This window comes from Portunus trituberculatus, chromosome 35, assembly GCF_017591435.1.
Source record: "Portunus trituberculatus isolate SZX2019 chromosome 35, ASM1759143v1, whole genome shotgun sequence".
Taxonomy (NCBI): domain Eukaryota; kingdom Metazoa; phylum Arthropoda; class Malacostraca; order Decapoda; family Portunidae; genus Portunus; species Portunus trituberculatus.
In genome coordinates this window covers 19,362,117-19,386,950 of record NC_059289.1, presented here as the reverse complement: position 1 = coordinate 19,386,950, position 24,834 = coordinate 19,362,117, and the positions used below count along the sequence as shown (strand labels likewise).

General features: G+C 40.5%; 1 protein-coding gene across 3 annotated transcripts in view; it reads left to right on the top strand.

Annotated features, from left to right (window-relative positions):
* The first annotated feature begins 3,802 nt into the window (after positions 1 to 3,802).
* The window catches only part of LOC123513288 (RNA-binding protein 34-like), a 95,807-nt gene continuing 74,775 nt past the window's right edge, over positions 3,803 to 24,834 (top strand). Inside the window, exons 1-2 of one of the 3 annotated variants that reach the window (XM_045270365.1) lie at positions 3,803 to 3,958; positions 7,210 to 7,310. In XM_045270365.1, the coding sequence (XP_045126300.1) occupies positions 7,270 to 7,310 (41 nt within the window). In that variant the 5' untranslated portion in view covers positions 3,803 to 3,958; positions 7,210 to 7,269. Of the gene's footprint in view, positions 4,135 to 7,209; positions 7,311 to 24,467; positions 24,605 to 24,834 lie in introns of those variants that run through there. The other 2 variants (XM_045270366.1, XM_045270364.1) reach the window with 2 other exon arrangements.

The following is a 24,834-nucleotide window of genomic DNA, read 5'->3' as shown; positions in this document are numbered from 1 at the left end:
AAGCAAACAATGGCTTTGTTAAAGCATAACTTGCATCTTCTTTGGGCAATATAAGTTTCCTACAAAATGACAACCATTAAAAAAAGCAATCATAAAATTAGAAGTGGCTATTCTTACGATGCCACAATCCTTCCTCGCGTGGCTATTTTTACGATACTCGCTTTACATCTGGAATGTCTCGTCTTGCTCATACTTGAACGTTTCACGAAGTTAGGTTACATTAGATTAGGATAGGTAGATTAGCTTAGGTTGTTAAAACAGGGGCGTCTGTCATGTTAGAGTTGTCGATCAATGAATTTCACTGGTAAACCTAATCTAATCTAACCTACACAACGCAATCTACCCAGCCCTTCCCTACTCTACATAGCGTAATTTGGCTTTGTGACACGTTTACATATAAGCAAGACGAGGCATTCCAGACATAAAGAGAGTGTTGCAAAAATAACCATGGTAGGAAGGATTACGGTGCCATAAGAATAGACACACAGAGGAGGCATGGCCTTTCTCTATAGGAAAGAAAGTGGACTGAAAGTAGAGGAGCTTGGTGTGGGAACGTGTGAGAGCAGTGAGGATGTGTTGGCAGTGAGAGTGGAGTGCACAGATGGTCGGGGCAGAGTGGAGAGGATGGTTCTGGTGGTGGTGTACATGACTGTCATGGATGAAAGAGCTGAGAGGGAGAACAGGAGGAAGTATGACATACTGAAGAGAGTTGTGAGAGAACATGGAGGGGAGAGAGTGCTGGTGATGGGTGATATGAATGCACATGTAGGAATTCTGGGAGAACGTGTGAACAGGAATGGTGAAATGCTTGGGGATTTTGTGGATGAAATGGAGTTAGAGAATCTGAATGTAACTTTGGCTGAGGGACGTGTGACTTGGAGTGCAAGGGAGCAGGAGTCAGCGATAGACTATGTGTTGGTGAATGGAAGAATGCGTGAAATTGTGTCACACATGTGGATAGATGAGGATGGTATGGTGGATATTGTGTCTGATCACAATATGCCGGTTGTGGAGTGCCTGTTGCATGGTAGGAAAGAAGTGAAAGTGGCGAGGAAGAAGAGAAAGTGGAGACTGAGAGATGTAGGGTGGGAAAACTTCCAGGTGGACCTGAGTGCAAGAAGCTAGGATGATGGAGGTATACATGATGTGGAGCACGTGAATGAGAGACTAGTAGAGGATGTGCGGAGTGCTGCAGAGAGCAAGGTAAGGTCTGTGAGAGTAGGAAGAAGAAAGTACGTAAACCATGGTGGAATGATGAAATCAGAGAGACTAGAAAGGAGCGAAAGAGAAGGAGTAAACAATGTAGGTGGCTGAGGAAAAAGAGGCATGAAAGTGATGAGGCAGAAAATGAGTACCAGAATGCATGGGAAATGTATGTAAAGCAGCAGAGAATGACAAAGTGAACGATAGTGAAGGCCAAAGTAAAGTGTGAAAGGAGTGTGATTGAATCTTTAAGAGAGAAAGGCATGGAAGGTGGCCGTGAATGGTACAAGTTCTTGAGAGGTGAGAATATGTCAGACAGTGTTGGAGTGGAGAGTTTGAAGCTGAATGGTGAAGTTGTAACAGAGAAGGAAGGAATGAGAGAGGCAATCAGACAGTTCTGGGAAGAAGTGGGTGGTGTAGGTGAGGTGTTTGGTGCGAGAGAAGGATGTGTGACACTGGAAAGAAGGAATGCAGATGAACTGGATAAAAGGATCAGCAGGGAAGAGGTAGAGAAGTGTGTGAAAAGGCAGAAGAATGGGAAGGCAGCAGGGCCGGACGAAATACCATATGAGCTGTATAAGAATGGAGGTGATGTTGTGATTGACAGGATGACTGAGCTTTTTAACCAGGTGTGGGAGGAGGAGAGGGTGCCAAGAATGTGGAATGAGTGAAAGGTGACTCTGCTGCATAAGGGCGGACACAAGAGTAAAAATGAGTTGAAAAATTACAGGCCGATCGCATTAGTCAATACAGTAGGCAAAGTGTTCAGTGCGGTGTTGAATGCCAGATTGTGTAAGTGGATTGAAAGAGCTGCAGGGAGTATTAGGTAAGGAGCAGAATGGTTTCCGTGCGGACAGGAGAGCTGAGGATAACATGTTTGTGGTGAATGAAATGATTGAGAAAAAAAAAGAGGGATGGAGGTAAATTGTATTTGGGTTTCCTGGATATAGAGAAAGCTTATGATAGGGTGAATAGAGAAATGCTAGGTAGAGTCCTAGAAAAGATTGGGTTGAGTGCCAAGATAGTCAACATACTGCATAGCATGTATGTTGATACCAGAGCTAAGTACAATTTAGGAGATATAGAAACAGACTGGGTGAGGAGTGAGAGAGGAGTTAGGCAAGGATGTATTTTGTCACCAACCCTTTTCAGCCTGTACACAGAGGAGTTAGCAGCAAGAATGAGAAGGATGAATGCAGGAGTGAGTGTAGGGAATAATAAGATAGGTGTGCTTCTTTATGCAGATGACGTAGTGGTTATGAATGAGTCAGCAGAGGAGCTGCAAAGTCTGCTGGATGTGGTTGATGGGTATGGAAGAGATTTTGGAGTTAGGTTTAGTAGTAAGAAGAGTAAGGTGATGATTGTGAATAGGTCGGAGGATGAATGTAATGCAGCATGGAGGTTGGGAGAGAATGAGTTGAAGCAGGCACAAGAATACAAGTACTTATGGATGTGGATGCGTCTGAATGGGTGTGAAAAGTCAAAGAATGAAAAAATAAGCTTGGTGAACCAGTGGGTGGGCCGTTTAGGAAGCGCGGCAAGGATGAAAGCAAGTAAGTATGACGTGCTGAGAGAAGTGTGGAAGAGTGTGGCTGTCCCTAGTATAATGTATGGTATGGATGGGATTGCATGGAACAAGAGTGAAATTGACAAGTTAGAAGTGGGGCAGTGTAGAGTAGCTAGGCTGGCACTGAATGCACCGAGGTACACGGCAGTAGAAGCCTTAAGAGTGGATATGGGATGGAGCTCTTTTAGGGAAAGACTTATAAAAGCGACACTTAGGTACAAGATGAGGCTTGAGAGAATGGATGATGCAAAAATAGCAAGGAAGGTGTATCTGTGGAGTGAAAGTGGAAACAAATGGAGGAAAAGGTGTATGAGAATGACAGAGAGGAATGGTCTACAGGTTGGGTGGGCAGTGAGAATGGCTGAAGTGAATCAGAATGAGCTGGAATGGGTCGTGACAAGAGGAGGCAGAGTGGAAACAGAATGGGATGCGAGGAAGTGGAAGAGTGAGATAGACAGAGATGCGAAGAGTATGGGACTGAATGAGTGGAGGAATGGGATGGAACGAAAGACTACTCTGGAATGGTACAAGATGAAAGAGGCCCCGATGTATGAGAGGTGGTACGATGGAAGCCTGGGTGGTGATCTCCTCTTCAGAGCTAGGGCACAGTGTATGGATGTGAATGCAAGGAGTTACAGGTGGTCTGAGTCCCGCAGCAAAGTGTGCCAGATGTGTGACTCGGGAGAGGACGAGACGGTGGAGCATGTGATGCTGGAGTGTGTAAAGTATGCCAGAGACAGGTATGAGATGATGCAAGTGGTATTGACTGAGTTAGGGCATAACAGGAACGAAAGAGTGGAAAAGACAGGGAGGGAGTGGATGGTGGTGCTGCTGGGACTGAGTAGAGAAACGAATGAAAGGAAGATTGAGGCGGTGAAGGAGTTTCTGGAGAGAATGTGGCGTGCCAGATGTACAGACGGTTAGAGCAAAGGACCCTGTTTCCTTTTTCTTCTTTTTTTTTTTCCTTTTTTTCTGTGTGCCTTTTTTTGTCATCTACAGGAGGTGCCGATCCAAAGGCCCGGCTCAGGAGTGATCCCGAGTCGCCTGTAGTATCAAGATCAAGATCAAGATCACACGTGGCCCGTGGGACATGGGCTGTTAAGTGTTGACTCTCGGAGTAAAACTGGTACATTGGGCCCGGAAGGATCTAAAGAGCTTCGCGGTCCTAAGACTAACAACAAAAAACAGGTACTATCATACTGCTGTTAAACTGCCTGTGGCCTTGTGGTGCTTATCCAATTACCCGCAAGATTTGTGGTGTGTTGTGAACTGCACTGGTCCTGCTCCTGGTCTGTGTTTGCCTCCTTGCTAGTTACGCACCACATTAACAGTCCACACTGCCAGTGGCTCATTGACTAACGCTGGTAAGTGCCGTGGCTCTTCATTCAATTCCTCTCCCTTATCAAATCATGACGTAAATATGGAGATAAACGTCATTCTGACATTATTAAGGAAGGCATCATTGGTTGTAATTTAATGCCCGAAATGGGCACTCCTGACCGAAAAAAAAAAAGGTATTCCCAGTGTTTTACCACATTCCACTAGATGATTTTTACCCACCTCATGAGATAGAGTTCCTCATTACAAGTATTTTGAATCCCATATTTATAAGGCGCAACCTGTTTGTAATGGCGATACCGAATTTAAAAGATTTAATCGTATTTTTGGTGATCTCACTCCCGAGTCAATAGAATAGAGGCAGATTGGCGCGAGAGCTGCTCGACCCAGGGCAGCGGCTACCGTGCCGGCCAACATTAGTGACTCGTTTTGTTTGACCTATTGTTTCCGCTGATTGGTTACTTCCGTTTGAAAGTGAACCGGCGGCCAATGAAAAAAAATCATAATTTATTCAACCAATCACGGTGGCCTTGAGGCTCGCGGTATGAATTTGAATTCAGTTAGGTTAGGTTGGGTTGGGTTGGGTTAGGTTTAAAGGGGGTGATAAAAAAAAAAAAACTGGGTGATTTGCGCCAAAAACAAGTGGTAAATTAATTAAAAGCAAGCCGAAATCTACCAGTAAAAATTAGTTTTGTCCAGAAAAGAGAATGTGGTGAAACTGGAAATTTAAAAAAAAAAAAAAAATCCCTGGATTTGGATTTTTTTTTTTCAGTTTGCAGTTTCACCCAGATGTTGAATCTTAGCTGGTTGGTCTCCCTTGGAGGGAACCCCACAGTGGCTAGCACGCCAGTCTAAAAGGAACACCAACCAAAGTATAAAATGGATGAAAACATGACTGGAAAGTGTGCTATAAGCCCATATACTAAGACAAGGAAAATATGATGGCAGTGACTCTCACTATAGTTGAGTAGTTCATCACCTAAAAAGTCACTGATTCCCCTATTAGATATACTAAGGTTGTCTGTTTCAGGTAATTCAGCAGGGAGAGCAATACCTGACTAATTGTGGTGTGAGTGGTGTAGGCAGTGACGCAGTGAGTGTTGTGTTTACTTATTCTTTGTTTTGTTATTTTCTCTTATTATATTTTGCTTTCTCTTATTATTTCTTGCTTTTCCCTTTACTTTGAATACACTTCTAGTATTTAGAATGGTAAATAATAAAAATATGTTAATTTAGCCAAATAAATAGAGTATTTTGTATGAATTTTTTTGGACCACATCCCGCATCCCCCCTATTATCTATTCTTTTCTTGGTGTACATTAACGATTTAGATATAGGAATTAGTAGCAAAGTATCAAAGTTTGCAGATGATACTAAGATAGCATGTGCAGTACAGGGTGAAAAGGACAATTACAGAATACAACGAGACCTGGACAGGCTGATAGCATGGGCAGACAGGTGGCAGATGGAGTTTAATTCTAAAAAGTGTCAGGTTATGCATTTAGGTAAAGACAACACAAACTTTAACTATGAGATGGAGGGATGTTGGCTAGAGGCAGTAGATGAAGGAAAGGATTTAGGAGTAGTGATAGACAGGACTATGAAATTTTCAAAGCAATGTTTAGAAGCAAGAAATAGGGCAAATAGGATCCTGGGTTTTATAAATAGAAATGTTAGTTATAAAAGTAAGGAAGTGGTGCGTAGCTTGTATAATTCCTATGTTAGGCCCCATTTAGAGTATTGCATACAGGCCTGGTCACCCCACTATAGGCAGGATATCAACATGTTAGAAGCAGTTCAGAGAAGAGCAACTAGGATGATACCAGCTTTGAAGCGCCTGGAGTATAGAGATAGATTAAAGGCATTAAACATGTTTTCATTTGAGAGGAGATGTATAAGAGGATATGATAGAGTTATTTAAAATGTTCTCAGATACAAACTACATAGATGTGAGATCTTTCTTTACCTTAGAGGAGGGAAGTAGGACTAGAAATCATGGCAGGAAGATTAGAAAGCAAGGCTGCAGGTTAGATATAAGAAAATATTTCTTTAGTCATAGGGTGGTAGACTTCTGGAATGCATTGCCAGAGACGGTTGTAAATAGCACTAGTTTGACAATGTTTAAAAACAGATTAGATAAGCACTTAAATTTATTAGATTTATAATTATGTATAGCGCTGCATGATAGTTTTATAAGAAATTTACTATAGTTAAACAAGACATGATCCCCATGTATGGGGATTACAGATTGTAGAGGAATTCGATGCAGGACTTAGCCCTGTTAATGGGCCAAATATTTAGAATTAGTATATAATGTATTGTGTACTTGTAAGTGTATCTTTAAGTACTGATGACGAGGTCGCTGTGCGACTGATACAGGATAACCTAGATGGGCCCTGGTGGCCCTTTGTTATCCTATTATTTATGTTATGTTATGTTATGTTATGTTTCTTATGAGAATTACATGTTTATTTTACGCGAATTTTGATATATGCGATGCCTCTTGGAACACATCTATCGCGTAAATCGATTTACCTGTATATATATATATATATATATATATATATATATATATATATATATATATATATATATATATATATATATTTCATATAACAGTACAAAGGTTTCTGTTTTGTGGCTTAGCAAGGGAACCACACATTTTTTGTGTATAGTTTTTGATATTGCTTATCTGATCATCATTAGCACCTTCAGAGACAACTAACAGGTCAGCATATCTTTCTAGAGTATTACTCCATCTGTTGTTTCTCTCTCTCTCTCTCTCTCTCTCTCTCTCTCTCTCTCTCTCTCTCTCTCTCTCTCTCTCTCTCTCTCTCTCTCTCTCTCTCTCTCTCACAAAATGGTGACTAGATTAATGATGATGTAGCTCAATAAGCCCATTGAAGTTTGCTTTTATTTTTCTCATTTTTTGTTCATAGGTTTTCATTCTCAAGCTTGTAACAGAATATTAAGTGAGTAATTTTCTTGGAAATTTATATTTTAAACTGCTGACATTGTTAAGTTGACCTCTTGTAGAATATTAGTTCCTTAAACCTTTCAGTTTCGAAGCAAGTTATTCACCTTGTAATCTTGTGTTGCAGAGTTGTTCATCAAATTGGTTAAGGAAAGACACTACCCAGTCAGCCTTCCAGTAACACACAATGAAGACAAAGAAAGCATCCAAATGCCCTGGCCAGTCCAGGTAAGAGGGAGGGAAAAAATAATTCTTTAAATAGCCAAACATATTGGCCTCGAGACCAAATGCTTATCTCTTATACTAGATGCACTCTAAACTGGTCATATAGGTGCCGTCCCTTGTTTGATAGCCATTTTTCCATTGTTAACACATCACAGTTCACTGGCCTATTCACCAACCTTGCTCCCTTCTCTCTCTCTCTCTCTCTCTCTCTCTCTCTCTCTCTCTCTCTCTCTCTCTCTCTCTCTCTCTCTCTCTCTCTCTATCTATATATATATATATATATATATATATATATATATATATATATATATATATTTATATATACAGTAAAGTCCCAGGTTACGCCGGTCTCGAGTTACGTCAAACTACGTCAAATTACGCCAGTCCACTATAAGGCAATTTAAGATTAAAAAAATTGAAAATTTATAAATCGTAAAGTGCGGGATTCATTATTATTGTTGGTGGTTGCCCGCCACACCGCCCGCCTCACGCTTGAATACAATAACACCCTGCATCACTTCCACCACACTGTCGCCCCTGGCAAGAGTGTTATCCTACTTCTGCGTTTACTGACTCAAGTTCTTAGTATCTTGCTCAATGGCACCAAAGAGAAAACTTCTTAGTGACAGCAGTGATGTTAAGAAAAGGAAAACCATTACGATACAAGAAAAAAGAGGACATAATTAAAAGACATGAGAAGGAAGGCAGCAGCTGTGTGTGAGGGAGGGAAGAAGAAAATGGGAAGCCCGTTACCATGACAACGGGGAGGTTGACGACCTTTAGGGCTCGCACACCCATCACAACAATAACAACTCTGGAGCCTTCGCCTGGGCCACACGACACTCGCAGCTGACTTGCACCGTCTGCGCCTGTCTGCTGATCCCTATTGCCCTTTCCTATTGCATTTCCTGCCCCGCTGCCCACGCTTCTATTCCCACCGCACTGCACTACGCTCCCAGCTGTCCACCCTGGGCGTCACAACATTCGACCTGCTCACCCTTCTGGCGGCCTCAGGCGTCCATCCCTCTCTGCAACCTGCAGTCCTTCGCATTCGTGGCCCTAATCAACAACAAAAACAAGCTTGTGTTTCATATTCCGACATACTTGTAAATAATATAACAATATAACCTTTAACTTACCTGAATGACCATAAACAATGATTGGTTGAAAACTCCATAATATGCTTTGAAATGTACGGAAACTCGAGTTACGTACAAAATCGACTTACGTCATGTTTCAGGAACGTAACTCTGACGTAAACCGAGACCTTACTGTATATATATATATATATATATATATATATATATATATATATATATATATATATATATACATATATATATATCTTTTCTTGCTCGCCTCCTTGAACCTTGAGACATATGTTCCCTCACAATAGGTAATCTTTTCCCATTTCGTGGCGACATCTGACAACCCCTGTGACCCGTAGGTAGGAAACGGTACTCCAAGTGATGTTATGTCAGTGTTACTCTGTAATGACATTGAGGACAGTGATGAAAATGAAGACAGTGATTTTTTTATTGAGACAGAAGAAAGTGAAGACTCCAGTAGTGATTCTGATACAGTAGAATCTCGAATCTCGATCAATCTCATCTCGATACTTCACATCTCGATTGTACCATCAAAAACCCATGATTCATATATCTCGATCAAATTACATGAATCTCGATTGCTATTTTTCATTTTGTTGTTGTTAAGGGCTGCGACAATCTGTTACGATCTTATGAGCCCTGGAGAGATGCCTGTGGTGTTCTCACAAGCATTGCAGTTGGTTAGTTGTGTTGAGGAAGGCACAGGTGAGTCGATGCCTGTCGCCCCAAGCAGGGTGGGCAAGTCAAATGTTGTTACTCCCGGGGCACTCACACGATGTGAGTGGAAGCACGGACACTCCAGCATGAAGTGGTTGATAGTTTCAGGGATGCTGATGCACCAAGGGCAGTACGGGTCTGGGGCAAGGCTCATGCGGTGGAGATGAGAGGTGAGTCGTGTGTCGCCACGGAGGAGACGAGTGAGGACGACGTCCAGCTTGCGGGACGTTTTTCTAACCCATGGTTGCGGGGAAGAATCACTGCGGTACTGGCCTATTGAGGTGGTTTGTAAGACAGGGGTGAGGGATTCATTCCATATGGACTGACAGGTGTGGGCGATGAGGCATTTGGAGGTGGAGAGTGGCAGGGTGAGCGGGGTAATGTTATAGTCCATCAGGGCCATCTTGGCAGCAGCATCGACAACCTCGTTGCCTCGTATGCCTGAGTGGGAGGGCACCCACTGGAATGTTATGTCCCACATTTTTCATTTTATTGTATCGCACATGGCGATGCGATTGTTTCGATTGCTCTCCCACCTAGCGGCAACTTGTGGAGTGTAGTGTGTACCAGTCACCAGCGGCCTCCCCCAGACATTCAAACCCCGTGCATTAAAAAGCAAGAAGGATGAAGTGAAGAAATCAGTGACAATTGGCAAAAAAAAAATTATTCACAGATTCAAGGTTAATGTAGTTAATATAGGTTAGTTGCCAAAGCTTTGGTCCCAATTACATTTTTCTCTATAAGAAGTTAACTTTACATCTCAATATTTCAAATCTCGATCAGTATTTTTGGTCCCAATTATGATTGAGATTTGAGATTCTACTGTAGTGATCTGGGAGACAGAGACCAACCCTCACAGCAATGTTCATAAACTTCTTCACTTACTCCCTACGAGCAATGCGCTGGTGTATGTCACCCATGGTTGCCTCTACAGGACTGTGCTTGTTGGCCAAGTCATGTGAATCCTATTGCTTATAAGAGTTGCCAGATTCCAGTTATTGTAGAAATCCACAATACTTGTAATATGTGGTTACTTTTTCTTTTCCTGTTTTGCACATCATTTCATATATCTGAGTTTGCATTTTCATGACATGAAAGTGCAAAAGTTCCTACTTTTATATCAAATTCAAATGCCCGAAAGGAGAGAGAGATAGATAGAGAGAGAGAGAGAGAGAGAGAGAGAGAGAGCGCCGTGTTATCGGAGCGTGGGGGGTATTTCTTAGTGGTGGGTTCTGCCATGAATTTTTTTATATGCAATAACTTTGGTCTCAGAGGTCATAACATGTTGAAAACTACATCGTTGTACTCCGAATAACACAAAGTTATATGCTCGTATAAGGGAAAAAATATTTTTAGCATTTTTGACAGGTGCGATTTTTTCCCGCTGTAACAGACGGAAAGTAAATCAATCCCTCGTACTTTAAGAGTTAATAGAGTCTGCTGACTTGAAAGTAGTAGAGACAGTAGATGAAGCCAAGATGGTGGCAAGCAACGCTATTAGTTTTCTTGCCTCTCGTGTCTGTGAATAATATTCAGCTTCACTTCGAGAGTAAGAGACTTCCTTTTTCTTCTTAGCAACGCTAGGCGACATTGCAGGACTGGTTGCAGGGCGTGTTGGTGGCATGTTGAGCGTGAGATGATGAGCTGGTGCTGGACCTTGTTTTTGTTGTGAATTAAGAGTAGGGAAGGGTAAGGAAGTGAGTGGTGCGTGTTTTTTCCACGAGAGGTGCTGGTGTATTCAAAAGCCTGTCGGCTTGTGTGATACAACGGGGCTTTCAAGCTTGGAAAAAATTACCTGGATAATATTTCGTTAAAGCGAGTTTGGTATTTGTTATATGAGCAGATGGTAGTAAAAGGAAACGTTTGTTGTAGTGAAATTTCATTGAGTGAACGTTTGTTAAGCGGGGGTTGCCTATATATATATATATATATATATATATATATATATATATATATATATATATATATATACAGGTAAGCCCCGCTTAACGAATTACGTTCTAAAAAAACACTTCGTTGAAACTTGTTAAGTTTAACCCCTTCGGATGTTAAAAAGCCCGCCTGTATGATATACGGGTGGTAGTGCCCTTGAGCCTGGAAACTTGTGCAAGCTTGTCATACTTGTCGTCTTTGTGTATTATGCTGCTATTTTTAGTTACTATATCGCCTTGAAGAGGAAAGTGGACGCTTCTCTCTTCGGAGAAAAAGAGAGAGAGAGAGAGAGAAAGACATTTGCTTATATTTTAGACACAAGCGGGACGCATGTAGCTTATCTTTCGAGAGGAAGAGGGGAGGGAGGAAGGAGAGGAAACGAAGGAGAGAGAGAGAGAGAGATTAGAAAATTTGTTGTTTTTGTATTTGTGTGTATTTACCTAGTTGTATTTACCTAGTTGTAGTTTTACAGGGCCTGGGCTTTATGCTCGTGTGGCCCCGTCTCCATATCTACACATATCCAATCTTCTTTAAAAGTGTGCACACTCGTTGCAGACACTACTTCTTCATTTAAACTGTTCCACGTCTCAATACATCTTTGGAAACTATATTTTTAACATCTCTCAGACATCTTCCTTTTCTCAGCTTTTTACTATGCGATCTTGTGCTTCGAATGTCATATTCTTCTCTCAGGATCAGTTTCTCATTATCCACTTGGTCCATTCCATTGATCAATTTAAAAACTTGTATCAGGTCTCCTCTCTCCCTTCTTTGTTCCAGGGTTGGTAGATCCATAGCATTTAGTCTCTCCTCATATGTCATCCCTTCAAATTCTGGAACCATTCTTGTAGCCATTTTTTGTAGTCTCCAATTTCCTTATGTGTTTCTTTTTATGAGGGGTCCACACTACTCCTGCATATTCCAATCTGGGTCTTATTAAAGTACTTATCAATTTCTTCATCATTTCTTTGTCCATGTGGTGAAATGCTACTCCAATATTTCTTAGCAAATTATGTTTCTCTAAAAATTCTATCAATATGGCTTACTGGTTGATTGTTTTCTTCCATCGTCACTCCTAAGTCCTTTTCCTTTTTTACTTTCTCCAGTTCTACTCCATCTCCCATCTTATAGATTCCCACGGGTCGTCTTTCACTTTTTCCCATTTCCATGACAGGCTTTTGTTCACATTGAATTCCATTTCCACTTCTTACTCCATTCCCAGATCTTATTTAGGTCTTCTTGCAGTATTTCACAATCCTTTTTTTGCTTTATAACTCTGCACAGTTTCGTATCATCTGCAAACAGATTTATGTAGCTGTTCACTCCTTCTGGCATGTCGTTAATATAAATGAGGAAAAGTATTGGTGCCAATACTGACCCTGTGGCACTCCGCTTTCTACTGCTCTCCACTTGGACTTCATATCTTTAACTCTACTGTCCTTATTTCTCTCCCTCTCAAATAATTTTCTATCCATCTCAATGTGCTTCCTTTTAAGCCACCCTTCTCCTCTAACTTCCATAGTAATCTTGCATGTGGCACTTTGTCAAACGCCTTTTTAAATCCAAATAAATACAGTCAACCCATCCCTCTCTCTTGTACTCTATCAACTATTCTAGAATAGAAACTCAATAAATTAGTTACACAAGACCGTCTTTTCTAAAACCAAATTGGCTATTTGATATTAATTTGTTGTCTTCAAGGAACTCGATCCATTGTTTCTTTATTATTCTTTCACACATCTTGCATATTACACTAGTTAGTGATACCGGTCTGTAATTTAAAGGTTCTTCCTTCCTTCCACTCTTATATATGGGAACCACCTCAGCTCTTTTCCATTCTACTGGTACTGTTCCATTTTCTATTGAGCATTTTATGATGTTGTATATAGGACTTGCTAGTTCTTCCTACATTCTTTCAGTATTCTGCCTGAGACTTCATCTGGTCCCATTGCCTTGTCTTCATCCAGTTCCTTCATTAATTCTTTTATTTCAAGCTTGGTTACTTTAATCTCTTTCATATAGACTGTCTCTCTATTACCCTGTGGCCTTTCAAATTTGGATTCCTTAGTAAAGACCTCCTGGAATTTATTATTTAATAGTTCTGCCATACTTTTGGGTCTTCCACCATCCGTTCTCTCCTTTTAACCTTTCTATTGTTTCTCTTTGTCTAATTTTTCCATTTATGAATCTATAGAACAATTTTGGTTGCTCCTTACATTTTTCGACAATGTCCTTTTCAAAGTTCTTTTCCTCTTCCTTCCTCACCTTAACATATTCATTTCTCGCTGCCTTGAAGTTTTCCTTACTTGTTGGATTTCTATTTCTTCTCCACCTTTTCCATGCTCCATCTCTTTTCTCCTTTGCCCTAGCACACCTTGCATTAAACCAATCTTTCTTTCTTTCTTCTTTAGGTCTATATTTTGGGACATATTCCTGACTCCTGTTTTATATATTTCCAAAAATAAGTTATATTCTCTTGCATCGTCTCTGAGTTTTCCATCTCCTCCCAGTTTACATTTTTAAAATAGTTCCTGAGATTCTCAATATCAGCCTTTCTGTAGTTTAATCGGTCTCCTTTGTATGAATCGTCTCTATCTTCCTTTCCCTCTTCTATATCTATTTATAATATTACATGGTCACTCTTTCCCAATGGGCACTTATATCTTATATCATCATTCATTTGTATAGCCCTTGTAAAAATTAGGTCCAATCTTGCCGGCTCATGGTTTCCTCTGAATCTTGTGCATTCCTTTACTCTCTGGTTTATCATTAGGTTCAAGAATCTTTCTCCCCAGGCTTCTTCCCCCATATCACTTTCATAATTTTCCCAGTCCACTTCTTTACAGTTGAAATCTCCTACTAATATAACTTTTTTCCTTTCTTTAACGATTCTCGTTAGACTCCTTATTGTGTCATCTATCATGTCTCTATAGTCTTGATTGGTCCATGAATTTGTTTTTGGTGGCACATATGTTACAATGATTGTTAACTCTTTTTTTATTAATATGCATCTTAACATACAATACTTCTGCTTTTCCTTCCCCACATTCCATTTGGTTGATCACTATCTCCTTCCTTAACATTATCATGACTCCTCCTTTTACCCACTCTGTCTCTTCTCCATACATTATACCTATTATCCAAGTCTATTTTGATTGCCTCATTTAGTTTTGTTTCAGCCAGGCATACAATATCTGGATTTTCTTTCTTTATGTAATCTCTTAATTCTAATATACTTGATAAAACCCCCGTCTATGTTCGTATACATCATTTTTAGTCTCTTGCCTTTATCATTTTTAGTTAAACTTGTTCCACTTTTTTTTCTTCCTTCTCGTTTATATACCATTTCCTTATCCTGTCTCCTAGAATTCTCCAAAAAAATGCCTTTTTTTCCTCTTCTGACCTTTCATTATTTTTTTCTCCCCTACTGCTGCTGCGAGTTCATTGTATCTCTTCCTTTCCTCCTCATTTCTATTTTTCTTTATATAGATATCCTTGCAGCCTTCTGTTTCTCTAAGTTTTGTTGTTCTAAATAATATTTCTTCTGTTGCTGCTTGTGATTTTAGTAGTATTTTAATTGGTCTCGTTTTTCCTTCTTGATATGGTCCCATTCTGTTTATTTTTTCTACTTCCTCTTCTAAGTTCTGCCTATCTTCGTCGTTTAGATTCTTCAGTAGATCTTTGACTGATTTCATTTCTTCTTTTTCTCTTTTTGGTCTATATTTTATATTTTTTCTTTTATTCCAAATCGACTACACTCTTCTTTTTTCTGCAATTTCTCTAACTAGATTTTCTTTTGTCTTGAGGACTCCTATCATTTTGTTTGTCATATTTTCTTTTTCTTTAAGTTGTTCTTGAATCACCTCCTGAAAATTGGCCTTATCTTTCTTATCTTGGACTCTCCATGCTTGTACTTCTTTTTTAATCATGTTCTGCACTCTTTCCTCTTCCTTGTTTACTAGATCTTTCAGCTTCTCCTTTTCTTTCTCGACTTTACCGAGTCCTTCTTCCATCTGCTTTTTGTAGTTAGCTACTTCCTTTTTTAGTTCTTCGTTTTCCGCTCTTAGCCTAGCTTCGTTTTCTTCCACTTTTCTTATCCTTTCTCTCAGTCTTATAAACTCCTTTTCCTGTTCTTCATTCTCTTTCATTTCCATCTTCTCCTTTATCAGTTTATTTAGTTTACATTCAATATTCAACACACTCTTAAGTAGTGAAGTAGTCGTCGTATCAAACCCTTCGAATACGCGTTCTCCTTCACCAACATAGTCATCATCAGCCCCTTCTCTATTCTCATGTCTGCATTTGGATGGAATCTCTTTTTCACTCATCATTCCTTAATATTTGATTTCATGAAGAAGAAAAAAAATGAGTCCACACTACCTGCCCAGGCCACTGTAAATACTATACAACAGGTATGTAGTGAATATCAGCTGATCGTCGGAACTGTGCCAGTGCGTTCGCCCTCGACCGTGTCTCTCGTGTGTGTGTGTGTGTGTGTGTATGAGTGTGTGTGTGTGTGTGTGTGTGTGTGTGTGTGTGTAATTCACTGTTTGATCTGTTGCAGTCTCTGACGAGACAGCCAGACGTTACCCTATGGAACGAGCTCAGAGCTCATTATTTCCGATCTTCGGATAGGCCTGAGACCAGGCACACACCACACACCGGGACAACAAGGTCACAACTCCTCGACTTACATCCCGTACCTACTCACTGCTAGGTGAACAATACGTGAAAGGAGACACACCCAAATATCTCCTTGAATCGAAAGTCCTCTGGCTTGTGAAGCCAGCGCCCTAACCACTGAGCTACTGGGCCGTGTGTGTGTGTGTATTTACCTAGTTGTATTTACCTAGTAGTTTTACAGGGCCTGGGCTTTATGCTCGTGTGGTCCCATCTCCATATCTACACTTATCCAATTTTTCTTTAAAACTATGTACACTCTTTGCTGATACCACTTCCTCACTCAAACTGTTCCAAGTCTCAACACATCTTTGGAAACTAAATTTTTAACATCTCTCAGACATCGTCCCTTCCTTAGTTTCTTACTATGCGATCTTGTGCTTCTAAAGTCATATTCTTCTCTCAGGATCAGTTTCTCATTATCCACTTCATCCATTCCGTTAATCAATTTATAAACTTGTATCAGATCCCCTCTCTCTTCTCTGCTCCAAGGTTGGTAGATCCATTGCCTTTAGTCTCTCCTCATATGCCATCCCTTTAAATTCTGGAACCATTCTTGTAGCCATTTTTGTAGTCTCTCTAATTTTCTTATGTTTCTTTTATGGGGAGTCCACACAACTCCTGCATATTCCAATCTAGGTCTTATTTTAGTACTTATCAATTTCTTCATCATTTCCTTGTCCATATAGTGAAATGCTACTCCAATATTCCTTAGCAAATTATCGTCTCTCTGAAAATTCTATCAATATGGCTTACGGTTGATTATTTTCTTCCATTGTCACTCCCAAGTCCTTTTCCTTTTTACTTTTTCTAGTTCTACTCCATCTCCCATCTTATAGATTCCCACTGGTCGTCTTTCACTTTTTCCCATTTCCATGACATGGCTTTTGTCCACATTGAATTCCATCTCCCATTTTTGCTCCATTTCCAGATCTTGTTTAAGTCTTCCTGTAGTATTTCACAATCCTCTTTTGTTTAATGAGTCTGCATAGTTTCGCATCATCCATAAACAGATTTATGTAGCTGTTCACTCCCTCTGGCATGTCATTTATATATACGAGAAAAGTATTGTTGCCAATACTGACCCCTGTGGCACTCCGCTGTCTACTGTTCTCCACTTGGACTTCATATCTTTAACTATCGTCCTTATTTCTCTCCCCTTAAGTAATTCTTCATCCATCTCAATGTGCTTCCTTTTAAGCCACCCTTCTCCTCTAACTTCCATAGTAATCTTTCATGTGGCACTTTATCAAAAGCCTTTTTAGATCTAAATAAATACAGTCAACCCATCCTCTCTCTCTTGTACTTTATCAACTATTCTAGAGTAGAAACTCAATAAATTTGTCACACATGACCGACCTTTTCTAAAACCAAATTGGCTATTTGATAATATTTTGTTGTCTTCAAGAAACTCGATCCATTGCTTCTTTATTACTTTTCACACATCTTGCATATTACACTAGTTAGTGATACCGGTCTGTAATTTAAAGGTTCTTCCTTCCTTCCGCTCTTATATATGGGAACCACCTCAGCTCTTTTCCACTCCACTGGCACTGTTCCATTTTCTATTGAGCATTTTATGATGTATATTGGACTTGCTAGTTCTTCCCTACATTCTTTCAGTATTCTGCCTGAGACTTCATCCGGTCCCATTGCCTTTTCCTCATCCAATTTCGTCATCAACTTTTTTATTTCAAGCTTGGTTACTTTAATCTCTTTCATATAGACAGTCTCTCTATTACCCTGTGGTCTTTCAAATTTGGATTCCTCAGTAAAGACCTCATGAAATTTACTATTTAACAGTTCTGCCATGCTTTTTGGGTCTTCCACCATTCCGTTTTCTCCTGTTAACCTTTCTATTGTTTCTTTTTATCTTATTTTTCCATTTATGAATCTGTAGAACAATTTTGGTTGTTCCTTACATTTTTCGACAATGTCCTTTTCATAGTTCCTTTCTTCTTCCTTTTTCACCTTAGCATATTAATTTCTTGCTGTTTTGAAGTTTTCCTTATTTTCTGGATTTCTGTTTCTTCTCCACCTTTTCCATGCTCCATCTCGTTTCTCCTTTGCCCTAGCACAGGGGTACTCAACTGGCGGACCGCGGTCCGGATCCGGACCTTCTGAGTGTTGCAGTTGGACCTCAGACCCCAGGAAGAGAAAATTCTAGTTAAATAGCATGAAGGTCCTGGTGAAAGTATCTTGCAAGTTTTTTTTTTGGTCGACTATGACTATATATATTTAGAATAGTTTTCCTATGATATTACATTTTCTGTTATTGCTTTTGCATTAACAGAAAATGAGAAAAATCAGCTGGCTTCTGTTGTTTACATACATGGCTGGCGAGGCAAGGGTAAACTTTGACGTGAGATGTTCTGGACAAGTCTGAATTTATCTTAGTTGCATTTGTTCAGGAATAATTCAGGAGTACGTTGGTAGCAGGGGCGTATATTCAGGGTGTGCTAGCCTGCTTAAAATATGGGGTTGGGTGTGCTGCTCAACCAGCCAGCGCTCATTGCTGGTTGAGCAGCACAACCAGCCATGGCTGGAAGTTATAAAATACTTTTGGCTCTCATTATGTGGCACATGTACGTCGATTTTGCGTCTGCTTTCTCTACCATGAACTTTGTGAAGAACAAGTTTCGCTCATGCATGACCAGTGAACACCTCCACCACTGTATTCGACTGGCCGTCACCAAATTAGTACCGAGATTCAGCGAGTTGATAAGGAACAAGAAGTGTAATTTTTCTCACTAAGCTTAATTGAGAAAAACGACTTTTTAAAATGACAAAAAATCAACACAACAGCTTTGAAATCCTTGCTGTAGTGTTGATTTTTTTTCATTTCTAAGTTCTTAATTTCATTTTCAAAAAGTCTTGAGAGGTTTCTAAAAGTTTTGAGATTTTTTTTTGAGAGGTCATAGTTCTTGCCAATAACATGACAGCCCAAGAGAGCAGTGGAGTGTTCACTGAGGATAACTTTTATCTATATCACGATGCAAGCAAGAAAGAATCTTGCCAGGACTTGTTGGGTGTGACTGATAAGGAAGAACACGGGAAGAGGAATTTGTAAATTTTATTTTTTTTCTAAGAGGAAAGTTATGAGTGAGTGAGTGATTTGAAGGAAGGCACCACAACAGTCAATGTCTTTTTTTCAGGGAAGTTATGAATGAGTGAGTGAGTGAGTGATTTGAAGGAAGGCGCCACAACAGCCAATGTCTTTTTTTTTCGAGGAAAATTATGAATGAGTGAGTGAGTGAGTGATTTGAAGGAAGGCGCCGCAACAGCCAATGTCTTTTTTTCAAGGAAAGTTATGAATGAGTGAGTGAGTGATTTGAAGGAAGGCGCCACAACAGCCAGGGTCTTTTTTTCAGGGAAAATTATGAGATTGTTTTCTTTTTTATATTTCATGTAATAAAAATTTCCGGACCTATGCGTACATTGGAGCTTGTCTAACTGGACCTTTGCTTATAATAGTTGAGTAGCCCTGCCCTAGCACATCTTGCATTAAACCAATCTTTCTTTCCTTCTTCTTTAGGTCTATATTTCGGAACATATTCCCTGACCCCAGTTTTGTATATTTCCAAAAATAAGTTATATTTCTCTTGAACCGTTAATGAGTGTGTGTGTGTGTGTGTGTGTGTGTGTGTGTGTGTGTGTGTGTGTTTTCACGAATGTTACAAGGCGGGACGCATGTAACTTATCTTTAGTGATTGGTGGAGACAAGGATGGTGGGAAGAGCACTAGGATTTCAAGGACAGCATATGGCGTGTGTAGTTGGTATCCAACACACTATACGGGACAACTGAACTGAAGAAAGTTCAGAAAAGAAATATGACGTCTACGTAAGCGTCACCGTATTTGCTACTGGGGCTTCATGACGCCCACATAGGCGTCACCGTAGTGAAGGGGTTAACCCCTGATTTGAACTTCCATTGAGAGTAAGCAAAGCGAGAGTGCATCATAGTACAGTGAAAGGTTTAATGAAAGTAAAAATTATGAAGTTTAACATTTAGGCAGTTAAATTTAATTTAAGTCATTATAATGTACACTAATGTATGTATGTACGTAACTTTATAATGTTGATCTTGAATTTATGAAGGGAGAGAGAGTGAAACGAGAAAAACACTAACCGGCAACCTGTGGAATGTAAACAAAGGGCGCATCATTGTACCGCATACAAAACTTATGTACCATATTTCCACAAGGCTTTCCATTTTATCCATTGTAGAGTCACGAGTTGTGGTTCTTTTAGCTTGCAAGGAAGATACAGTCTCACCAGCCTTCTTAGTAGTCTGCTGACTTGAAAATAGTAGAGACAGTATATTGAGTCAAGATGGTGGCCAGCAATGCTATAGTTTTCTCGCCTCTCTCGTGTCTGTGAATAATATGCAGCTTCACTTCGAGAGTAAGAGACTTCCTGGTCTTCTTAGGAACGCTAGGCCACATTGCAGAGCATTTTGGTGGTAAGTTGAGTGAGTGAAGACGAGCTGCTGCTGACGCTGTCATGGGAGTGTGTTGTCCATGAGAGGCTTGATCTTGATCTTGATCTTGATTCTACAGGTGTCCCAGGATTTCTCCTGAGGCAGGCCTTAGTATTTGCAGCTCCTGGTGTATTCAAAAGCTTGTCGGCTTGCGTGATACAGCGGGGCTTTCAAACTTGGAAAAGATTACCTGGATAAAACTTCGTTAAAGTGAGTTTGGTGTTCATTAAACGAGCAGATGGTAGTAAAATGAAACCTTCGTTGTGGCGAAATTTCGTTGTGTGAATCTTCATTAAACGGGGGTTGCCTGTATATATATATATATATATATATATATATATATATATATATATATATATATATATATATATATATATATATATATGAATAAACGTTGTTGATAGTAGAACATGTAGATAAGTAGGAAAACATGGATACCAGCAGGACTTCAATTTCTACATTTATTCTCAATATTTAGCCTTGACATGGAAAGCATAGGATCTACAAAATTTTTATAAACTAAGTGCACATATAAAAAAGACAAGTCTTACACTGACTTTGTAAAAACATTTAAAAGGATAAAAAAAATGTAAAACAGACCAAATGGCTTGCAATGCACTGAAAAATAAAAGAAAATAACAATTACAATAACAAGACACACAAGAAATAGAAATAAATTGAGAAGAAAACCATATTTGGGGATTGATCTGTGTGTGCATCACGGAGTGGTAGGAGAAGGACTGACAAAAATATTAGAAGCAAAGTACAAGTTGAACTAGGAGAAGAAGGGAAGGTAAAGCTCCCAAGCCTATTGTTAAATGTGAAGCTTTGCTGAGGCTTGTTGATTATTTATTTATTTTTTATTTAATTAATTTTTTTTTAATGGAAGAGGGGAAGCTGGCCAATGGGGGAAAAGGCTCTATTGATTACCAACTCCCTTAGAAAATAAAAAAGTTATCCAAAAATGTGGGATAAATGTCTTGAAACCTCCCTCTTTAAAGAAGTCAAGTCATAGAAAGATGGAAATACAGCAGCAGGCAGGAAGTTCCAGGGTTTCCCAGAGAAAATATTTTAGAAGTGTATTTAGTTTATAAAAATTTTGTAGATCCTCAAGACATCTTCCATGTTAAGGTGAAATGTTGAGAATAAATGAAGGAATTGAAGTCCTACTGGTATCCCTGATTTCTTCCTCATATAAATATATATATATATATATATATATATATATATATATATATATATATATATATATATATATATATATATATATATATATATATATATATATATATATATATATATATATATATATATATATATATATATATCAGAGGCGGGCAACCTCCGCCCGCGGGCCACATCCGGCCCGAAGGCTTAGCGTCCAGCCCGCCACCCTGCTAGGCTTTATTAATGCAATCCGGCCCGCGGACCTCCCACTAAAAGTAGAGAAGAAACTCTAATAAATTTTAAGTTTTTAAATGAATAAATTATACTATTGAATTACTTTACATTTCATTATTATTATTATTATTATGATTATTATTATTATTATTAGTAGTAGTTGTAGTAGTAGTCGTGTGTGCATACGTTTTCTTTTATTACTATAGTATTCCATGCATTTGTCTGAGATTTCGTTTTTCACTCCGGCCCGCGACCTCCTTCCAAGAGTCTCATCTGGCACTCACTCTAAAGGTTGCCTGCCCCTGATATATATATATATATATATATATATATATATATATATATATATATATATATATATATATATATATATATACAGGCAATCCCCGTTTAACGAAGGGGTTACGTTCCTAAAAAACACTTCGTTAAGCGAAACTTCGTTAAGCGAACCGATATAACAAGTTTAACCCCTGATTTGAACTTCCATTGAGAGTAAGCAAAGTGAGAGTGCATCATAGTACAGTAAAAGGTTTAATGAAAGTAAAAATTATGAAGTTAAACATTTAGGTAGTTTAATTTAAGTCATTATAATGTGCACTAATGTATGTATGTATGTATGTAACTTTATAATGTTGATGATCTTAACTTTATGAAGGGAGGAAGAGTGAAACGGGAAAGACACTAACCGGCAACTTGTGGAATGTAAACAAAGTGCGCATCATTGTACTGCATACAAATCTTATGTACCACATTTCCACAAGGCTTTCCATTTTATCCATAGTAGAGTCACGAGTTCAGGTGGTTCATTTAGCTTGCAAGGAAGATACGGTCTCACCAGCCTTCTTAATAGAGTCTGCTGACTTGAAAATAGAGACAGTATAATATGGAGTCAAGATAGAGGCCAGCACTGCTATAGTTTTCTGGCCTCTTGTGTCTGTGAATAATATCTAGCTTCATTTGGAGAGTAAGAGACTTCCTGGTCTTCTTACGAACACTAGACCAATTGCAGGGCATTTTGGTGGTAAGTTGAGCTAGGGAAGACAAGCTGCTGCTGACGCTGTTATGTTTTGACTGGGGAGTGAATGTTGCGCGTGTTGTCCACGAGAGACTTGATCTTGATCTTGATCTATATTCTATAGGGATCCCAGGATTTTTCCTGAGACAAGCCTTAGTACCAGCAGCTCCTGGTGTATTCAAAAGCCTGTCAGCTTGCGTGATATGGTGGGGCTTTCAGATTTGGAAAAAAATTCCCTGGATAAAACTTCGTTAAAGCGAGTTTGGTGTTCGTTAAACGAGCAGATGGTAGTAAAATGAAACCTTCGTTGTAGCGAAATTTCGTTGTGTGAACCTTCGTTAAACGAGGGTTGCCTGTATATATTTGTTACCCACCCCTGTTTCAAATGACTAGAAAGGTGGACTCTCTCTTTCCCTGACGCAGAATATATAAGAACGCCCTAAAACTTCCTCATAGTGGAGGAAGAGGAGGTAGGGTTCATAAAAAATGGGAAGCCCTCATAACCCCCTTCGTCCACCCACCCCCACTACCTGCTCAGCAACCTCTCCATTGCTTTTTCTGCGTCCGTGAGGACTGGACCTCTGACCCTGCGCTCCTACTAACCGGCTTTTGGTGCAGCATGTCTACTTTGGGCAGTCATGGGCCGGCTGTGGATCCTTCACCCCCCCAGCGTACACACAGGACTTGCAAGGGCAAGGATTGCAACAGGCAGATAAGTTGTGCATCTCTGGATCCCCACAATCTCTGTGTGAAGTGTAGGGGCCATGTTTGTGCTCTGGACAACAGGTGTGAGGAGTGTCAGACGTGGGACAACGTGACGCTGCTAAAGGCTTGCAAACACCAACGTCAACTGGAGGCTAAACGCAAGTCTTATAGCAAGAAGCGTTCTTCTGCATTACACTCGTAATGCTCTTCCCCCAGGTTTGTGGATTCCGAGGTAGGAGGTGAAGTTCTAGATGATTCTGTGGTTTCGTCACCTTCCAGCATGGACCCAGGGCTGTCAGCCTCTCAGGTAGGGCCTCCTGCCCAGGATTTCCATACACAGATGTCTCATATGCTGAATATGATGTCTCAGTTCACTAACTTTCTTGGTATGGCTGGTGTTAACAAGCCTACCACCCTCAGAGAGGTTGTTAAAGAGGTAGTTGAGGAGGCAGTTCCTAACTATCTTTCGGTTGCAGCTCCCCCCCTGGTGACTGCGGTCACGTCCGACGCCCCACCCACCCCCGGCGACAGAGAGCTCACGCTGGTGAGACAAGTCAGGTCGGTCAGTGAGGGACGGTCGCCAGTGGATTATACAGGACTTCCCCATTCCCCTAGTGCTGAATGCTTAGGGTTCCAGGGTTCAGGTAGCTGCCATGACGGTGTTCCTGTACAGGTCACGACTGACATCTCACTGGGTGGTAAGTTTCGTGAGAACGACAGCCGTCTGGGAGACAATATTGCATCTTCTCCCGCCAAGAAAGCCAAGAGAGTGGCTAAGGATCTTACAGGATGAATTAAGCGCTCACGAGCTGAGTGCTCATCTAGTGACAGAGGTGTCGTTGCGAGTCTGGTCCATATTACCACGCAACCTCACCCGCCCCGTTGCGACGGCGGATAGGCTTCAGCCACACCGCCAGCACGGGAAAGATCAGCTGAGGTGGCGGCAGTCCAAGTTACCCACGCTCCTCACTGTTTGGTAGACGGGCAAGCTTCGGCTGACTGTCATATGGGTTCCTGCCATAACATATGATCAGTGCCCACCCATTCCACCCTTCCATTCCAGCCTTGGAGGCAGGAAACTGGGCTGCCCAGGGTTCAATGGCTCCGTGGCATCCCAACATAGGTGAGTCGGTGCGCCCACACCCTCCTGCCAGTCGCTTGGATGATGATCCAGACCCCTTGCATCAGACTTGCGACCCTTGGCACGCCACCCATGAAGACCTACACCAAACATCTGAAGAGGAGGAACAACACACGGTGAGTGAGCCCTCAGACTTCTTAAAGCTGGCAAACTTTATCTATGACCAGTTTGGTAGGGCCAAAGGTGTTCGTGAGACACGACACGACCGCGCACCTTGGCCGGGAAAGGAAGACTGTGTTACCGCAAGAGAGACACACCTTCATACCCTTTCGCTGGTCGCGCCCCATGACGAATTCAGCCTGCCTTGTGGATCAGTGGGTTGCTGGTCGCTTGCGCGATGGCAACA